Here is a 20,452-nt window from a genome sequence, read left to right as displayed (position 1 = left end):
TGCATAATAATGATAATGATAGTAGTAGTAGTAGTAGTAGTAGTAGTAGTAATAATAATAATAATAATAATAATAATAATAATAATAATAATAATAATAATAATATCTGCAAGACCGCCTTCTGCCGCACAAATCCCAGTGGCCGGTTAGGTCCCACAGAGTTGGCACTAAACAGTGTCGGCTGGCGGGACCCAGGGGAAGAGCCTTCTCTGTGGTGGCTCCGACCCTCTGGAACCAGCTCCCCCCAGAGATTAGGACTGCCCCCACCCTCCTTGCCTTTCGTAAACTTCTTAAAACCCACCTCTGCCATCAAGCATGGGGGAACTGAGACATCTCCCCTTGACTATGTAGTTTTATGTATGATATGTTTGTGTGTATGTTTTTTATATACAGGGGTTTTTAGGCTTTTTAATGTAAAATTGTTATTTTAGATTTTAATATTAGATTTGTTACTATATATTGTTCTTATGATTGCTGTGAGCCGCCCCGAGTCTGCGGAGAGGGGTGGCATACAAATCTAATTAATAATAATAATAATAATAATAATAATAATGGTAGTAGTAGTAGTATTAGTAGTAGTAATAGTAGTAATAGTAATAATAGAAGAATAGAATAGAATAGAATAGAATAGAATAGAATTTTTATTGGCCAAGTGTGATTGGACACACAAGGAATTTGTCTTGGTGCATATGCTCTCAGCGTACATAAAATAAAATATACATTTGTCAAGAATCATGTGGTACAACACTTAATGATTGTCATAGGGGTCAAATAAGCAATGAAGAAGCAATATTAATAAAAATCTTAGGATATACGCAACAAGTTACAGTCATAATAGTAATAGTAATAATAATTTATTAGATTTGTATGCCGCCCCTCTCCGAGAACTCGGGGCAGCTCATAAGCCACGCCCACAGTGTGGTAGTAAAAGTTTTGGTAGCCCTTCAATGCTTATATGGTAATACAATGAAATATCACCCAGGATTCCTAATCCTGATATAACCATCTGCCCATAGATTGTTATCAAGTCAGGTTATTATCCCTTTAAGATCTTATTAGTGGCCCAGTATAGAATGTATCTATCTGTACAAAACTGGTGGTTTTCTGTAGCACCATAGCATTTAGACTTTATAGCAATAGCATTTAGACTTACTTACCACTTCACAGTGCTTTACAGCCCTCTCTAAGTAAGAGAGTAAGCATATGGCCCCCAACAATCTGGGTCCTCATTTGACCCACCTTGGAAGGATGGAAGGCTGAGTCAACCTTGAGCCTACTGAGATTCGATCTGCCAAACTGCTGGCAGCCAGCGATCAGCACTCTAACCACTGCACCGCGAGGTGTTATAACATGCCAAGTTATAGCTTTTTACTAATGAAACTCATTCTCCTGCTTTAACCCAGCACCAGAAGATCTGATCTTTACGGTTACCCTGGAGAAGACATCCGCAGGTGTAGGTTTCACCCTGGAAGGAGGAAAAGGCTCCATTCATGGAGACAAACCAATCACCATCAGCCGACTTTTTAAAGGTACGGTGTTTTGGCAGGTGTGACATTTGGACAGATGTTGTCATGTCTTCTAAGGAGAAGTATGTCAACAGAGAAACGAGACTTTAAAATTTTCTGTTTTAGCAAAGACTTCAGAAGAGATGGATTTATGGGTTGTGATTTCTGACAGTCTCAAAATGGGTGAACAGTGTGGTCAGGCGGTAGGGAAAGCAAGTAGGATGCTTGGCTGCATAGCTAGAGGCATAACAAGCAGGAAGAGGGAGATTGTGATCCCGCTGTATAGAGTGCTGTGAGACCCCATTTGGAATAGTGTGTTCAGTTCTGGAGACCTCACCTACAAAAAGAGATGGATCAAATTGAACGGGTCCAAAGGCAGGCTACAAAAATGGTGGAAGGTCTTAAGCATCAAACTTATCAGGAAAGGCTTAATGAACTCGATCTGTATAGTCTGGAGGACAGAAGGGAAAGGAGGGGACATGATCGAAACATTTAAATATTTTAAATAAGGTTCAGGAGGGAAGTGTTTTTAATAGGAAAGTGAACACAAGAACAAGGGGACACCATCTGAGGTTAGTTGGGGGAAAGATCAGAAGCGACGTGAGAAAATATGACTTGACTGAAAGAGTAGTATATGCTTGGAACAAACTTCCATAGAAGACATGGTTGGTAAATCCACAGTAACTGAATTTAAACATGCTTGGGAGAAATATATATCTATCCTAAGATAAAATACAGGAAATAGTAGAAGGGCAGACTAGATGGACCATGAGGACTTTTTCTGCCGTCAATCTTCTATGTTACGTTGCTAATACCGCCACTTTGCATGTTTCAGGCATGACCCCCCAACACAACCCCCCTGTTCAGCCCGGAGATGAGCTGCTGCAGGTGCACACACATCTGATGCAAGGACTCACCCGCTTCGAAGCCTGGAATATCATCCGGACCTTACCAGATGGGTTTATTCCTGCCATCATCAGGAGGAAAAACTCAGGGGCTGTAACCGCTTCCTCCCTCCATGGAGAGGAGTAACGGCCATGAGGACTGTCAACGCTCAAAAGAGATTTGGAACTGCTATGACCCAAACTAGGGACTCATCCCTTGCCCACCTCAGCTGCTCTGCAGTTGATCGAACGGCCGTTGTTCTTTGCTCGCAAAGGGAATGTTGATGATGCGGTCAACGTATACAGCTCACTTGTTTGTTCTCAGGATCATCCTGTGCGGAGCTGTGCCCGAATTAATCAAGGATTTTGCCAGAAGCAAAAAGGCAGAACCCTGAAAGGAGATTTGATGGCAGAGGAGATAGCGGGATTAATGAACTGGGCCTTGATTGCTTAACGAGCATCAAAGCCAACATAGGAGCCCAGCGTGTGGAGATTCGTTTCAGGGCCTGTGCCTTCCTTCAATGCAACCTGGAAAGTGTATCTTGGATGCAAGGCCTTGGTTGACCGTTCCTGGGATTATAAGTGTGTAAAAGTGTGTGCACATTTCCATCATGGGGGAAAGCACACCTCTCTCACTTTGGACCAGCTACAGATTGTTCGTTGCTGGATCAGGAAAGCCTGTTTTAATCGCCAATAAAGTATTGTTCTTTTAATCATGTTAGCTTTTTGTTACAATTATCTCTGTCCTTACCAAAGAAATACGTTCAGAAATAGCTGCTGCAAAACTTCGACCCAAACAGAGACAAGGCCAAGAGTGACTTTAGAATAGAATAGAATAGAATAGAATTCTTTATTGGCCAAGTGTGATTGGACACACAAGGTATTTGTCTTTGGTGCAGATGCTCTCAGTGTACATAAAAGAAAATACCGTAGTACCTCTACTTACAAACTGAATTTGTTCCGTGACCAGGTTCTTAAGTAGAAAAGTATGTAAGAAGCAATTTTTCCCATAGGAATCAATGCAAAAGCAAATAACGCATGTGTTTGGGGAAAGCGCAGAGAGGGTGCAGGCCCTGTTTCCTCCCAGGAGATTCCTAGAAAGGCCCCACAGAGCCTTCTCCCTGCCTTTTCCGGTTACAGTTTCGGAGACTCGAGTTTGTAAGTGGAAAATTGTTCTTGAGAAGAGGCAAAAAAATCTTGAACACCCAGTTCTCATCTAGAAAAGTTCATAAGTAGAAGCGTTTGTAGGTAGAGGTACCACTGTACCTCTCTTTCCACCAAAGAACTCAGTTCAGAAATAGCTGCCGCAAAACTTCGACCAAAAAGAGACAAGACCAAGAGTGACTTTAGCGCACCCTTTTTAAAAAATTCTAATGTATAAAAGCCCATCAGAGCAACAGATTTAGAAAACATTGTTGCCTGAGATCAGTGGTCATTTGAAGCAGCTCAGGAGAGTTTATGAAGGCAGAATCCTGGAGCAAACAGCTTTGCTTCTCTCTAAACATGATATCCAGTGCAAAACTGGAGGTGTTTGTCTTGGTTTCTTGTTAAACATCGTCTCTCACAACCTGCTCTTCCACATTCAACCAAAATTCACCCTAACCACATTTTTTCCACTCATAATTAAGAGTTTTGTCTGCTTGTTTCTGGCCATAAACACCTCTCTTTCCGACTGGGAGACTTGGAAGTCAGTCAGGAATTTTTTCCCCCTGCCACGCAGGCGTAAAATGCAGGCAGAGATTTTTTTGATTTAGAACAGGGCATTCTCTCCAACCTTGGCAACTTTAAGACTTGTGGACTTCGACTCCCAGAATCCCTCAGCCAGAAGGCTGAGGGATTCTGGGAGTCGAAGTCCATAAGTCTTCAAAGTTGCCTAAGTTGGAGATCTCTGATTTAAATGATTGTGGGAGGAGAACATTTGAAAAACAAGTGTGGTTTGTTTCAGAGTTTCAATCTTCATTTTACTTCAACAGGAAACAGACCACATGAAAGGAGCGCTTGATAGGTACCTGGGTGGAGATCTAAACTCAGGCCTTATGAATGATGTTGTCATCATTGTGAAAGATAAAACAACAAATGGAATTTGGCAAATATACAGCATCAGATTTTCTTTTTGATTTACAGAAACATAGAAACATAGAAGACTGACGGCAGAAAAAGACCTCATGCTCCATCTAGTCTGCCCTTATACTATTTCCTGTATTTTATCTTACAATGGATATATGTTTATCCCAGGCATGTTTAAATTCAGTTACTGTGGATTTACCAACCACGTCTGCTGGAAGTTTGTTCCAAGGATCTACTACTCTTTCAGTAAAATAATATTTTCTCATGTTGCTTTTGATCTTTCCCCCAACTAACTTCAGATTGTGTCCCCTTGTTCTTGTGTTCACTTTCCTATTAAAAACACTTCCCTCCTGGACCTTATTTAACCCTTTAACATATTTAAATGTTTCGATCATGTCCCCCCTTTTCCTTCTGTCCTCCAGACTATACAGATTGAGTTCATGAAGTCTTTCCTGATACGTTTTATGCTTAAGACCTTCCACCATTCTTGTAGCCCGTCTTTGGACCCGTTCAATTTTGTCAATATCTTTTTGTAGGTGAGGTCTCCAGAACTGAACACTACTCCAAATGTGGTCTCACCAGCGCTCTATATAAGGGGATCACAATCTCCCTCTTCCTGCTTGTTATACCTCTAGCTATGCAGCCAAGCATCCTACTTGCTTTTCCTACTGCCCGACCACACTGCTCACCCATTTTGAGACTGACAGCAATCACTACCCCTAAATCCTTCTCTTCTGAAGTTTTTGCTAACACAGAACTGCCATTGCAATACTCAGATTGAGGATTCCTTTTCCCCAAGTGCATTATTTTACATTTGGAAACATTAAACTGCAGTTTCAGAAAGAAGCCAGCACAGCAAATTACGATCCAACTCTTTCCTGTTAAAATGTCATTAAGTTTGAAAGCCTATCTCGCGAAGCAAAACCCAAAGAGATTCATTTCTTTTCCAGAGTCCTTAACAAGGTCAAACCACAGTGGTGTGAATAAAGTGCTATTTAATTCCAGACCTGGGCTCACATCCGTCTAAATTAAGGAAGAAATCCGTGCGCATCCTTTCGAACCGATCGCAGTTCTGAATTCAATCTCCAGGAACCGCTTGTGCATTTGTGAAGTGCAGTCTCAGTATTATTAATACACAGCCCAGCTACCGTATGTTTTTCCTTTGAAAATAAAAGTGGGATTGGAGGTGAGTGGAGGGGACAGGGGATATAACTTAGGTTACTAATGCAAGTGGCACACGGAGCCATATCTGCTGGCACACAAGCCATTGCCCTAGCTCAGCTCCAACGTGCATGTGTGTGCTGGCCAGCTGATTTTGGCCCACACCGAGACCCTTTTCCGGCTTACGGAGGGCCTCCGTGGAAATGGGGAAGGGCACTTTGTCCTCTCCAGGCTCCAGGAAAGCCTCTAGAGCAGTGATGGTGAACCTATGACATGGATGCCAGAGGTGGTATGTGGAGCCATATCTACTGACATGCTAGCTGTTGCCCTGCTCTGCTCCAATGTGCATGTGTGTGTTGGCCAGCTGATTTTTGACTCATAAAAAGGCTTGGAGGGGGGCATTTTTGGCTTCCAAAGAGCCTCCAGGGGGGTGGGGAAGGGCGTTTTTACCCTTCCCTGTCTCCAGGGAAGCCTTTGGAGACTGGGGAGGGCAAAACACAAGCTTGCAGGGCCCACCAGAAGTTAGGAAACAGGCCAATTTTTTAAAATTATTATTATTATTATTATTATTATTATTATTATTATTATTATATTATTATTATTATTATTATTATTATTATTATTATTATTATTTATTTATTCGATTTGTATGCCACCCCTCTCCGCAGACTAGGGGCGGCTCACAACAATAATAAAACAATGTACAAAGAACAAATCTAATATTTAAAAAATATCTAATTTTGGCCTCCAGAGGACCTCCAGGGCCAGGGGAAGCTGTTTTCGCCCTCTCCAGGTGTTGAATTATGGGTGTGGGCACTCGTGCATGTGCGATACTGCATGTCCATGCTCTTTTGGCACCTGAGGAATAAAAGGTTCGCCATCACTGCTCTAGAGCCTGGGGAGGGCAAAAACGGGCCTACAAGGGCCACCAGAATTTGGGAAATGGTCCGTTTCCAGCCTCCAGAGGGCCTCCAGAGAGAGGGGGACACTATCTTCACCCTCTGCAGGCATTGGATTATGGGTGTGGGCACTGGTGCAATAATGCACGTGTATGTACTTTTGGCACCCATGGGGAAAAAAGTTTCGCCATCACTGTACTAAGGTGATAGCTGCATTAGCCAAATTCCCGTAAAATCCTGCTATGCTCCTTGGTAAGAAAGATTCGACGATTTTCTGTGGAAGGTTGCCACTTAGATCTGTCTGAAAGAAACTGAGCAGCCGAGTCTTTTTTGGATCCCTGTAGAGAAAACGAGAGAAAAAAAGTAGTTAAGTAAAAATGGCATATTATCTCCGGTGAGAACCAGTTTGGTATAGTGATTAAAAGGTGCAGAAGAAAGCGTGGAGAACTCTAACTGTTAATCCTCCCTTGGGCAGGAAGCCAGCCGTGTGATTTAATCCCAGGAAAAACAGCATGAACTATCCAAGTAGTCTCCAGCAATGTCCCCTGGGCGGCATAGAAGAATGAATGAATGAATGAATGAATGAATGAATGAATGAATGAATGAATGAATGAATGAATAAGAAAAAAAATCCCTTCTTTATTAAAAGAAATTAATAATAAAACAAAACCAAAATCTATTTTATTACTATCTTCTCCTCTTTTTCCATCCCTGTCTCCTCCCCCCTTGTGTGTGTGTGTGTGTGAACTCTTGAACCATTTCCAATAACAGGTGAGCTATTGGAAATGGTTCAAGAGTTCACACACACACACACACACACACACACGCACACACACAAACGGAAGTAGTTGCACCCCAAGGCAGGAGGCGGCAGAGGAGGAGAGGGGGTGGATTGGGTGGGTGGGGGGCAGAGCCGAGAGGGCAGGGGCGCTAGGGGACCGGAGGCACCGTGGGGAGGCAGGGGCAGCCCCGGCTCCCTTCCCTTCTACTGCCGGCACTTCCCCACCCCCACGGGCTGGCAGGGGGATGGGGAGCTCGCGCCCGTGGAAAAGGGTATGTGTGTGGGTATTTTGGGGCGTGCGTGCGCACACACGCGCAGCTTACGGTGAACGGTGGTCTCCAGGAATCAAGGTTGACTTGGAAGAAAGTCATATAACAATACATTCATTCATTCATTCATTCGATTTTTATGCCACCCTTCTCCTTAGACTCAGGGCGGCCTACAACATGTTAGCAATAGCACTTTTAACAGAGCCCCCACAATCCGGGTCCTCATTTTACCCACCTCGGAAGGATGGAAGGCTGAGTCAACCTTGAGCCGGTGATGAGATTTGAACCGCTGACCTACAGATCTACAGTCAGCTTCAGTGGCCTGCAGTACAGCACTCTACTCAGCTAATAGGCAGTGAAAACACAAAAACCTTATTGGAATGGAATCGTCTTACAAATCTTTAATAGAAACATAGAAGACTGATGGCAGGAAAAGACCTCCTGGTCCATCTAGTCTGCCCTTATACAATTTCCTGTAGTTTATTTTAGGATGGATCTATGTTTCTCCCAGGCATGTTTCAAATTCAGTTCCACCCACACCTTCTGCTTGCACCTGAGGTGGGAGGTGGACGCGTGAGGCTGCGGGGGAGCCGGGCAGGAGAGAGGGAAGCTCGTCCGAGGAAGGAGGAAAGAGGAGAAAAGCAAGGAACCCAGATGCAGCAGCAGCAGGGGAAAAAGGAGAGCTGAGCTGAGACCAGTAATCCAGGAAGTGACAACCGCCGATCAGTTGGAGCTGCACACACATCTTCATTTCCGCTGGTGGAACTGTGTTCCACCCCATCCTGCCTGCTGCCCACTCCTGCGTAGTGGCCTTAATGCTTTCTTTTCATATTTAGATATTTCTACAACTACCACATGTCAAGGATCACGCCTAGCTTTAAGTTGTTTTATTCCGCAATTACTATGCTAATGCGATGTGCCCGATGCTATCCTCACGCTAACGGCATGACACATGCATCGAATGTGTTTACTACTTTGGAATCGCTGGATTGTACGATGATGTCAACTCCATGCATACTCTCCAGATAGGAGGCACCATCAAGACATTTTATGCACTGTTCCTCTTCCTCCTCACATTATTTTTTTAAAATATATTTTCATCTCTTAGCTGGAATGCTCCTGCACTATAAGAATGTCATAGAAACATAGAAGACTGACGGCAGAAAAAGACCTCATGGTCCATCTAGTCTGCCCTTATACTATTTCCTGTATTTTATCTTACAATGGATATATGTTTATCCCAGGCATGTTTACATTCAGTTACTGTGGATTTACCAACCACGTCTGCTGGAAGTTTGTTCCAAGGATCTACTACTCTTTCAGTGAAATAATATTTTCTCACGTTGCTTCTGATCTTTCCCCAACTAACTTCAGATTGTGTCCCCTTGTTCTTGTGTTCACTTTCCTATTAAAAACACTTCCCTCCTGAACCTTATTTAACCCTTTAACATATTTAAATGTTTCGATCATGTCCCCCCTTTTCCTTCTGTCCTCCAGACTATACAGATTGAGTTCACGAAGTCTTTCCTGATACGTTTTATGCTTAAGACCTTCCACCATTCTTGTAGCCCGTCTTTGGACCCGTTCAATTTTGTCAATATCTTTTTGTAGGTGAGGTCTCCAGAACTGAACACAGTATTCCAAATGTGGTCTCACCAGCACTCTATATAAGGGGATCACAATCTCCCTCTTCCTGCTACCCCTAAATTCTTCTCTTCTGAAGTTTTTGCTAACACAGAACTGCCAATGCAATACTCAGATTGAGGATTCCTTTTGCCCAAGTGCATTATTTTACATTTGGAAACATTAAACTGCAGTTTCCATTGCCGTTTAATGTTCAAGAAGTCATCTTCAAGAAGTGATAAATCTTGGAGGAGGAGGCATCCATAATTCATTTCCAAACCATATCAGTCTCAGTAACGTGATTTGGTAATAAACTCGTGCATGAAACGGTTGCCCAAACGACTTTCAACACAAAGTATAAAATCTAGATATTCCTTCCTTGTTTGTTTGGTCAGATTTATCCAGATGCCCATTTCAGATTGTGACTCTTGATGGCATGCGACAAAACCTGGAACCAACTCCCCCCAAAGATTAGAATTGCCCCCACCCTCCTTGCTTTTCGTAAGCTGCTTAAAACCCACCTCTGCCGTCAGGCATGGGGAAATTGAGACCCTCTTCCCCCTAGGCCTTTACAATTCTATGCATGGTAGGTATGTATGTATGTATGTTTGGTTTTTTATATTAATGGGTTTTTAATTGTTTCTAACATCAGACTACTATTGTACACTGCTTTATTGTTGCTGTTAGCCACCCCGAGTCTCCAGAGAGGGGCGGCATACAAATCCAATAAATAAATAAATAAAAAATAAATAAATAAAACAAAACACAATACATTTTAAATAACTCTTCAATTTACCCACGTAAAGCTGCCCGCTTCCTGTTGAGAAAAAAACCCACCTCCCTTAAACTGCCTGACGGATGTTCGGTTAGTGGGTTGCGTAAGCTCTAATTTGGCAATAACAACAACAGCAACAGGTGTGTAAAACCCTTTGAGCATTCTTGGCCTACAGGGTGAGGTCATCAAATATTTCCACACATCTTACCCAGGAACAGGAATGACAAAACAGCCGCAGGGGAAATTCAGGCCTCTCACGTAATTGGGCTGAGGTGGACTGAGGCGGTGTTCCACATTGGTTGCTATGAGGGAGGAACATTAAAAATTAAAATTGAGATTTATTTATTTATTTTTGTTTTTTGTGTTCGTTCGTTATCAAAATAGAGATTCCCAGAGACAGGGAAAGCATTTATATGTATTAGGCACCCACAACATTACAACAACTATTTCACAACCAGTTTCTTCTAAGACTAAATTGAATGTCTGCGGTTCCCCAGTGTCTATCGGACACTTATTCGTCTCTGCGACCGATTCTCTTTGCCACGGCTTGTCCGTTCATTTCCCTTCCCAAATTGACGACAACCAGAAAGAGAGGAGAAATCACCACTGTTGGTTTTTCCATTCCCTTGAAAAGCTTGCAGCATTGAGAAGGGGATGTTTAATTGTCCCCTCGGTCACTGGACAACAGCATAAGAATCAAATCAGCAGTATAATCTACTTACATTCCCTACTGCACATGTGCAGAAGGTTAAAAACAAGAAAATGCTGATGTCTGGGTAGGTGGGTGGAGCTTCACGCTGCCGCTGCTACCAGTTCTTCGAACCACTAGCGGCCGCTGCTATCGGTTCGCCTGAACTGGGCTGAACCGATAGCATTTCACTTCTGAATCAAATATAACTTTTTGCACATACAAAACGTTATCTTGGGTCACAGATCTCTTTTTGTATTTTTTTTTTTTTGGGTCACAGATCTCTGCAAGAGAATCTTCCAGAGATTCTGGCATTCTTATTCTTATTCTTATTCTTATTCTTATTCTTATTCTTATTCTTATTCTTATTCTTATTCTTATTCTTATTATTAGTAGTAGTAGTAGTATTATTATTAGTATTAGTATTAATAGTAGTATTACCGTGTTTCCCCGAAAGTAAGACAGTGTCTTACTTTCTTTTTACCCCCAAAAGCCCCACTACGTCTTACTTTCGGGGTATGTCTTACATTGGAAAAAAATTGAAAGGGTTGCGTTCCTGAAGGCATCTCCCCAGAGTCCAGAAGGGCAGCCGCGGGACAGGAGCCTCGTGAGCCCTTTTCCAAGTTCAACCTCAGGGCTCCAAGCGGCGTGCACGCGTGGAGCCACAGACGCGTGTCGGGGAAGCGTGTGTCTGGAGGGGAGGAGCCGCTCTGCGCAGTTGGGCAGCCCCACCTGCCTGCCGGAAAGGAGGCGGGCGAAGGAGGGCGCAGCTCCGGCCGCTCGCCTCGGAGCCGGTCGGCCTCGCTGGCCGCTTGCACTCGAGCCTTGGCAGGACTCGGTTGCTGGGACGAGCGCCTTCGCTGCAAGCCGCTGCCCGCTCGGCTCGCTTCGGACCAGCGCCGTCCTTCGCTTTGCCAAGCCGGGGAAGAGGCGGTGGCACCGCGGCGAGGCGAAGGCGAGGGACGCGCGGGGAGCTTGGAAGTGACGTCATCGGGCTCCCCCCCCGGCAATACCCCCATGTTTCCCCGAAAGTAAGACATATGTTTTACTTTCGGGGTACGGCTTATATTAGCCGACCCCCCTGAAACCCCCGATACGTCTTACAATCGGGGGTGTCTTACTATCGGGGAAACAGGGTAGTATTATTAGTATTATTAATTTATTATTTATTTATTTATTTATTAGACTTGGGGCGGCTCACAGAGTACAAAAACAGCACAACAACAAATCTAATTAATTAAAATGACTACTAAAAATCCCATATATATTAAAATCCGTCAGCCAACTCATTCACAAACAGTCTTGGGTTACTTTTTCCATTCACTGATGGTCACCGTTGAATGGCCAAATTGGCTGTCGACGTGTAAGGTAGCCCCAAGAAACCAAGTGCCCCCAAGGTCTGGACCAAGCTTACCGGCAGTCATTTTTGAGCCATCTTCATTCTGTTGGATCAGGACCACATCTAAGAACTCTCTTGGAGAGATCATATTCATGAAAGCTGAGGGTGTAGTCGTTCTGAGGATGCAAACGTTCTGAAATTGCGCACAAAGGTGGCAAAGATGCTTAAGACTTATCTCATTCCAAAGGCAAAGCTAACAGTGTACTACTACACAATAGAAGTTTCACTGAACCTAAGCAAGAATGGTACCCATACGTCATGGCATCCAACCCATCACACATCAGAGTAAATATAAACATAAGATGGATTTTAAGGGGGACTGGATGACCAATAATATCACCAACTAGCAACTGTATAAAAAGGGCTGAGTCAGAAACCAAAGTTTTTTCCTTCCTTTCCTTTCCTTTCCTTTCCCTTCCTCTCCTCTCCTTCCTTCCTTCCATCCATCCATCCATCCATCCATCCTTCCGTCCTTCCTTCCATCCATCCTTCCTTCCTTCCATCCTTCCATCCTTCCATCCTTCCTTCCTTCCTTCCATCCTTCCTTCCATCCTTCCCTCCTTCCTTCCTTCCTTCCTTCCTTCCTTATTTTGCTTACCCAACCAGTGTGTTTGCAGTCTCAATGTCAGTAGATAATCAGTCACCCACCACAGGGGTGTCCATTCAACTTTGTACAGAACAAAGTATTCCATGAGAATATTTCATTCATTCAGATCTAGGATGTGTTCTTGGAGTGTTCCCTTTATTTATTTATTTTGAGCAGTATATTATATGCTTGTTCCCAATAGCACCTTTACTTCCCTAGCTGTTTCTGGCTACAAGTAAAGATGTACAGTGATCCCTCGAGTTTCGCGATCTCGATCTTCGCGAAATGCTATATCGAGATTTTTCCACCGATGACGTCACTCTCTTCCTTCCTTTCTCATCTTTATTTCTCTCTCTCTTTCTCTATCTTACTTCTTCCTCTCTCACACTCTCTTCCTCCCTCTCTCATCTCTTTCTTTCCTTCTCTCTCTTTCTCTATCTCTCCCCCTTTTGCTGGCGGGCGGCGGGCGGCGGGCGGGCGAGCGGGGGCATCAGCGAGGAGCCGGGGTTTCCCCTTTGCGTGGGCGACTGGGAAACCCCGATCTTCGTCTGCTCGCTGCTGCTGCGCCGAGCAGATCAGCTGCTGGGCGGCCGAAGGAACCTTCCCTGGGTCTTCCCCCTCTTGCTGGCGGGCGGGTGAGCGGTGGGCATCAGCGAGGAGCCGGGGTTTCCGCTTTGCGTGGGCGGCCGGGAAGACCCAGGGAAGGTTCCTTCGGCCGCCCAGCAGCTGATCTGCTCGGTAGCGCAGCAGCAGCGAGGAGCCGAATCGGGTTTCCCCTTTGCGTGCGCGGCGGGGAACGCAAACTCCACCATGTACGCATGCACAGCCATAGAAAAAAAGGGCGTGCATGCGCAGATGGTGTTTTTACTTCCGCAACCCTACATCGCGAAAAATCGATTATCACGAGGGGTCTTGGAACGGAACCCTCGCGATAATAGAGGGATCACTGTATTATACTTACATTGTTTATGGATTCAATCACTGCCAGTTTATTCACATTGTCATCCCATTTTTCTCGAAGTCCATCAGTGTCTGGCTTTATACATTTAAACACGTCCTCTGGTTTTGCAGCTAAAACTCCTTCTGCTCTGTATCTGTTGAGAAAAGGAGGAAGAACGAGAGAAAGTGTTAGTCAACGAAGTAGATGGGTGCTATTCCAGTCAAATTGCATTTTGAGTGTCCTTAATAAATGCAGCCAGTTGAAGTATTGGCCTAGACACTGGGAGACTGGGAGTTCTAGTACCACCATAGGCATGAAAGCTACTGGCTGACTTTGGTTCGGTCATTTTCTCTCCGCTCAACTCACTTCAGAGGGTTATTATTATGGCGAAAAGAGAAGGAGGAATTAATAGTAGGTACGTTCACTGCCTACTAAGTAACGAAGGTTTGACAAAACTCAAAGTAACGAAGATTTGATGAAACTCAAATCAAATAAATAAAAATGAATGAACATACCACAGCCTGCAATAAACCAGCATTCCAATCATTTCTCCGCTTTTTAGCTTACAAGAAAACGGTGTTTGTTTTATACAGAACACTGAAGAAAGTGGCACCTCACCTAAGCAAAATGCTCAGTTACTTAAATATATACACATCACAGTTCTGTATTTCATCATAATTAAAGCTTTCTAGGGATGGTTCATTTCTATATCTGTGGGATAAGTCATGTTTTATAAGATCGGCTGTTTATAATGGAATGAGGCGGCAAATCAGTTTGCGTCATACTTTATGTTACACAATATTTTTCCTAATGATGAAGTTTAGGGTCCCGTCGACTAAACAATGTCATTTGGCGGGACCCAGGGGAAGAGCCTTCTCTGTGGCGGCCCCGGCCCTCTGGAACCAACTCCCCCCCAGAGATTAGAATTGCCCCCACCCTCCTCGCCTTTCGTAACTTCCTCTGCCGTCAGGCATGGGGGAACTGAGATATTCTTTCCCCCTAGGCCTCTACAATTTATGCATGGTATGTTTGTATGTATGTTTGGTTTTATGTAAGGGTTTTTTAGTTGTTTTAGTATTGGATTGTTACCTGCTGTTTTTATCACTGTTGTTAGCCGCCCCGAGTCCACTGGAGAGGGGCGGCATTCAAATCGAATCGAATCGAATCAAATCAAATCAAATCAAATCACAAACAAACAAACAAAAACTTTCTTCTCCAAAGAAAAATAAGAAAATAAGAAAAAACTATGACTAGTATGTATGGAAAGCCTATTTACTTACACATTTATTTGATTAGAAGTTTCTTCTCTTTTGTTACTTCTCCTTTGTGCTTCATCTACCAGCCATTGACTACATTACTCACATTTTAAAAGCACATAACTAAAATTAGCAATAAATAAGACAGAAGTGGCATCTTAGAGGTCAATTTATCCCCCTGCCTCTGAAGTTTACCTAAATATTGTTCTGCTTCTACAATTTTACTTATAGGTTTCCATGAAATACATTTGAAGGTCTCCAATATATTGTGACATTGTTCTAGAAAGACATTTTTAAAACATTTACCTAAATGTTGTTTTGCTTCTGTGATTTTTTTACTTACAGATTTCCATGAAATACATTTGAAGGTCTCCAAGATATTGTGACATTATTCTAGAAAGACATTTTAAAAAAAAATCAGATATAACCAGCTGCATTATTGTAGTACGCGGAAACTGAATAATTTTTGAACATTTTCAGGAAGTAACGCTAAGAGACTTAAACAACAACCAACACCCACAAGGCTTGTCTCGTGTCAAATTAAAAAAGAAATAAATTTGCTTAAAGCAACTAGATTTTTCATTAACTTTCCCCGTGGCTTTCAACAGACCTTCTTTAAACAAGAGTACCGTAATTCTGGATTCTGTTCAAGTGTTTCTGTTGAAACCGTGTCAAAAAGTTGCCAAATATGGTCACATGACCCCAGGATGTTGCAGCCGTTATAAGTACATGCCAGTTTCTAAACGTCTGAATTTTGATCATGTGGCCACAGGGATGCTACAATAGTGTTAAGTCATAAAAATACACTTTTTTTCAGTGTCGTTGTAAACATTGAAAATGTCACCCCTCATTCTTCCCTTTGTGTTTACAAAATATCTAATTGCATATGTGCAAAATAAAGTCTAGTTTTGAGCACGCTTGACTTCCTGTAACTTCCTGGACATATCCCCCTTGGCTTCTAGGGGAAAGCAATAAATAAATCCCCCAGCTTTTAATTCTTGCTCAAGCCAAAGGAAAGAAACATCTATATGCATCATGTAGAATAAAGCATGCATCTGTTTTCTGCTTAAGAGATTCAATTCTGGAATCTAATAAAGGCTGATTAGATTCAGGCTGTTGGTTCATCTAGCTCAGAGGTCTTCAAACATGGCAACTTTAAGACCTGTGGACTTTGTTATGTCTGACAGTTAAAACAATCTATTGATCTGATTGGTCCCGAGCGACCGTTGGCAGCAGCCACTGATTGGTCGAGACAAATGCCTGTCTCAGTTTTTCCTGCCGCTTTGAAAAGTATCGAGGAATGGTTTGTCGGCACGGATTCTGGGTTTTTTGTAGTGTTAGTTACTGGTTATCGTTTCAGCTCTTGTTCAATAAATTCAAGTTAAGCTACAACGGACTCAGTGTCCTAAGCTGGCTGGAGAATTCTGGAAGCTGAAATCCATAAATTTTAAAGTTGCCAAGTCCATCAATCTTAAAGTTGCCAAGCAGGGAACAATGTTGCATTGGGAGATGATTGCAAAATAAATCTTTTCTTGACTATACAATTATTCCTTCTCAATAATTGCTCTGCCAACTCTTTCAATTGACCTCAGTGAGGATATTTAATTGAATAGATGTGAGGCTGCATTCCTTCCCCCAGGCATCACAGGAATGTAGCCACGCTATCCAAGAACACACCTGTATTTTCTTGTTCTCTTCTTTAGAAAATGTTTCGCTTCTTGTGCAAAAAGCTTCTTCGGGTTTGTTTAAAAAAAGAAACACACCCAAAAAACAGGAAAGCCCAATTGTCTTTTGGAAAAGCACCTTGGGAACAACCATAACCACAACAATAACCAGGAGCGTGCATAAGCGCACCATCCCTGTCTTACTGTCCTGTTGTCCAAATTTACCTGTACCTGCTTTGCTTTATGTTTATGTTCATACCAATACCTGCTCTCTTGTACATGTTTTGATAAATAAAATAATATAAAATAAAATAAAATATAAATAAAATCAATAAAATATAAATAAAATAATAAAATAAAATAAAATAAATAAAATATAAATAAAATAATAAAATAAATAAAATAAAATAAAATAAAAAAATAAAGTAAAGTAAAATAAAGTAAAGTAAATAAAATATAAATAAAATAAATAAAATATAAATAAAATAATAAAATAAAATAAAATAAATAAAATATAAATAAAATAATAAATAATAAAATAAAGTAAAGTAAAGTAAAGTAAAGTAAAGTAAAGTAAAGTAAAGTAAAGTAAAATAAATAAAATAAAATAAAATAAAATAAAATAAGCCATGACCTGGATGATGGAGAATCTCCCTAGCCCTCTAGCCACCATGCAAAACAATAAAAAGATACTAGCGGCTTTCTTTTTCCACAAATATTATCCGGTAAACAATCCCACAAACTCCCAAACCGGGAGAGCTGTTCATGAAAGGACAATTCTAGACTCTTTAAATTAGGAATGACTGACAGTATGCATGTTTTTAAAGGGGTTATTAATGCATCTTATATTATTATGTGCTCTTTTATTGTTATTATATTTTACATTGGGTTTTTTTAAATTTTTTAAAATTAATTAATAAATTTATATTATATTCAGAGAGATCCCTCAGAACTCTTATCTCATTTCCATCTTGTTTAAGGTAAGTAGAAGTCTTCAAAGATTTGTAAATCATCTCTGCTTTTTTTTTCACTGAGGAAAGCCACAACAATGTCTCTCTGCCTCTCCCTATCTCTTCGTCCTGCTGCCCAGTGGACTTGCAATAAATCTTCCAAGCTGACTTGAACGCCTGCTTGCTTCTTTATCCAAGCAAAGACTCCTTCCATTACGGTAAGTTTGAATCAGAGGCAAAGTCCATTGTGAACCCACACAGATGCTAATTTCTTCTTCTCTGATGGGCCTCCAGATTAGCAATTCTATCATTCATTTGTTTAATTAATTCATCATTACGCTTCACTTGTTTTTCAACTTTCTGTATCTTTCCAGCAGAAGATTCCTCCTCCTTTTTAATTAGCTTAACTTCTGAAGCCAAATCACCCATTGTAGTTTCTACTTTAATAAATCTCTGCTCAAATCCAGAACAAATGTCCAGCAGTTTATCCAGTTTTTTTTCAATGTTCGCTAAGCTGGAAGCTCCTTCTTTTTCTTTTTCCCCTCCCTCTGCCATTTTAAGATTTATTGTACTCACACCTTGTTATAGTGAAAGAACTTCCGTCTTTGCTTAAAACCGTAATTCTTTAAATTCTCTTTGATGTCCGTAGATTCCTGTACCTCCTATTTTTTTTCTAAGAAGGATTTATAGAATGCAGCTGCGAGAGCTATCATGGGCTTTCCTAAATATGCCCATGTCACACCAACACTCCGCAGTCTGCATTGGTTGCCGATCAGTTTCCGGTCACAATTCAAAGTGTTGGTTATGACCTATAAAGCCCTTCACGGCACCGGACCAGAATATCTCCGGGACTGCCTTCTGCCGCACGAATCCCAGCAACCAGTTAGGTCCCACAGAGTTGGCCTTCTCCGGGTCCCGTCGACTAAACAATGTCATTTGGCGGGACCCAAGAGAAGAGCCTTCTCTGTGGCGGCCCCAACCCTCTGGAATGAGCTACCCCCAGATATCAGAGTTGCCCCCACCCTCCTTTCCTTTCGCAAGCTCCTTAAAACCCACTTCTGTCGTCAGGCATGGGGGAATTGAGATTTTCCCTTCCCCCTAGGCTTATAAAATGTATGCATGGTATGCTAGGATGATTGGTTTCTAAATTGGGGTTTTAAATTAACTTAAATATTAGATTTGTTTACATTGTATTATTATTGCTGTGAGCTGCCCCGAGTCTGCAGAGAGGGGCGGCATACAAATCTGATTAATAAATAATAAATAATAAATAATAAATTAATAAATAGTATTTTTAAGGGAGAGAAATCCCTTTACATTATATATTAGTTCGGAGCCAGAGGTGAAGCCCGTAGAAATCAAGTCGGCACATGTGCAATTTTACATTGTTTTCTAATCTGTTGGGATGATTGTGAGCTGCCCAAAGTCCTGTTGGAATTGGGTGGCATATAAATATCACAAAGGAAGGAAGGAAGGAAGGAAGGAAGGAAGGAAGGAAGGAAGGAAGGAAGGAAGGAAGAACTGACATTCCTCTGATTTCATTGCTGTTTCCAGCATGTTTCTTTGTAAATAGACAAATAGTAACTTTGCTTCAGAGTCTTCACTGGAGTTTAATTACTGCTAATTAACAAAGAAAAAAGGAAGGAAGGAAGGAAGGAAAAAAAGAGAAAGGAAGGAAGGAAGGAAGGAAGAAAAAGAGAAAGGAAGGAAGGAAGGAAGGAAGGAAGAACTGACATTCCTCTGATTTCATTGCTGTTTCCAGCATGTTTCTTTGTAAATAGACAAATAGTAACTTTGCTTCAGAATCTTCACTGGAGTTTAATTACTGCTAATTAACAAAGAAAGAAAGAAAGAAAGAAAGAAAGGAAGGAAGGAAGGAAGGAAGGAAGGAAAAGAGAAAGAAAGGAAGGAAGAAAAAGAGAAAGGAAGGAAGGAAGGAAGGAAGGAAGGAAGGAAGGAAGGAAGGAAGGAAGGAAGGAAGGAAGAACTGACATTCCTCTGATTTCATTGCTGTTTCCAGCATGTTTCTTTGTAAATAGACAAATAGTGACTTTGCTTCAGAGTCTTCACTGGAGTTTAATTACTGCTAATTAACCAAGAAAGGAAGGAAGGAAGGAAGGAAAAGAGAAAGAAAGAAAGAAAGAAAGAAAACAAAACGAAACTTCAGCTGGCTAGGTTTCCCCTTTCAAATCTAACGGAGGGGGGGAGGAGGGAATACTGTATATATTCCTAGCAGAAAAGGAGATTGCACGGACGCCAGAATGGATCACCGGATCACTTCAGATCGCAGAGGACGTAAGCGGAAGTTTTGGTTGTTTTTCAAACTTCTCCCCAGAAGGGAAAACAGGTTCTCCTCGCAGATTTTCTTTTTTAAAAAAAACCTAGCCAAACCAGCAGAGGAAGAACTAGTTTCCAGCTCCCAAGAAGATACCATCGCTTTTGGAAATCGAAGTGGGCGTCACATGCAATGAATACTATTTAACAATCAATGAAAAATCCAGTGTGGTCTCTTTGCGGACTGGAGCAGTTTTCCACCACGCGTCTCCTCTTCAGGTCCAAAGCGAGATCGCCGGCTTCGAATCTCCTCCCTTCTTTAGCCTCAGCCCCTCCAAGGAGAAAATGGAGGGTCCGCGGATGTCCTTCCACCCCCCCAGCCGCAAGACACACCACCCACCGGCTTACCGCGCGCTTGCAGCCGCTCCAGCCACTGGGGTCTTTCCGGTAGCTCTCCAAGTGCTGGGCGGCCCATTGAGCAGCTTGCTGGTACTCCATGGCGAGAGACGGTGACGCGTTCCCGGCTGGACTGGGAATGGCTGGAGGAGGAGGAGGAGGAGGTAGAGGAATCTGCTGAGACCAGCCCAGGAAAAAAAAGGGACCAGCCTCCTTTTGGGAGCCGCGCCATCCTTGCTGGGAGAAATCAGCTCGCCTGAGTCGCCTCCCGCTTTTCCTCCCAGCCTTCCAACTTCCCAACTTTCAACCGCAGCAACACACGAGCACGTAATACA

At 42.4% G+C, this 20,452-nt stretch overlaps 2 protein-coding genes across 2 annotated transcripts in view; one reads left to right on the top strand and one right to left on the bottom strand.

Moving 5' to 3' along the window:
• Window positions 1–3,102, top strand: part of IL16 (interleukin 16) — a 33,656-nt gene extending 30,554 nt beyond the window's left edge. Inside the window, exons 15-16 of the mRNA XM_070763509.1 lie at window positions 1,404–1,529; window positions 2,341–3,102. Coding sequence (XP_070619610.1) covers window positions 1,404–1,529; window positions 2,341–2,537 — 323 coding nt within the window. The 3' untranslated portion in view covers window positions 2,538–3,102. The remainder of the gene's footprint in view (window positions 1–1,403; window positions 1,530–2,340) is intronic.
• Window positions 3,103–5,436: 2,334 nt separating this feature from the next.
• On the bottom strand, window positions 5,437–20,255 carry STARD5 (StAR related lipid transfer domain containing 5). Its single transcript, XM_070763486.1, has 6 exons — window positions 20,130–20,255; window positions 15,177–15,226; window positions 13,599–13,731; window positions 12,067–12,184; window positions 10,173–10,266; window positions 5,437–6,854 (listed from the first exon to the last, which is right to left on the bottom strand). The coding sequence occupies exons 1-6, from the start codon at window positions 20,217–20,219 to the stop codon at window positions 6,707–6,709; spliced, it is 633 nt and encodes a 210-aa protein (XP_070619587.1). The 5' UTR covers window positions 20,220–20,255; the 3' UTR covers window positions 5,437–6,706.
• Window positions 20,256–20,452: the final 197 nt, after the last annotated feature.

Source organism: Erythrolamprus reginae, chromosome 10 (assembly GCF_031021105.1).
Source record: "Erythrolamprus reginae isolate rEryReg1 chromosome 10, rEryReg1.hap1, whole genome shotgun sequence".
In the NCBI taxonomy this organism is placed as follows: domain Eukaryota; kingdom Metazoa; phylum Chordata; class Lepidosauria; order Squamata; family Dipsadidae; genus Erythrolamprus; species Erythrolamprus reginae.
This window is presented reverse-complemented; position numbering and strand designations above follow the sequence as displayed.

What these genes read in the sequence shown, in the direction of transcription:
- STARD5 (XM_070763486.1), bottom strand. Translation starts at nt 20,219, where the DNA reads ATGGAGTACCAGCAAGCTGCTCAATGGGCCGCCCAGCACTTGGAGAGC. An exon ending in TGATTGAATCCATAAACAAT is followed by an intron (nt 12,185 to 13,598) that starts GTAAGTATAATA and finishes GCGCAATTTCAG; the next exon opens with AACGTTTGCATCCTCAGAAC. An exon ending in TTTGTCATTCCTGTTCCTGG is followed by an intron (nt 6,855 to 10,172) that starts GTAAGATGTGTG and finishes TTTTCTCTACAG; the next exon opens with GGATCCAAAAAAGACTCGGC.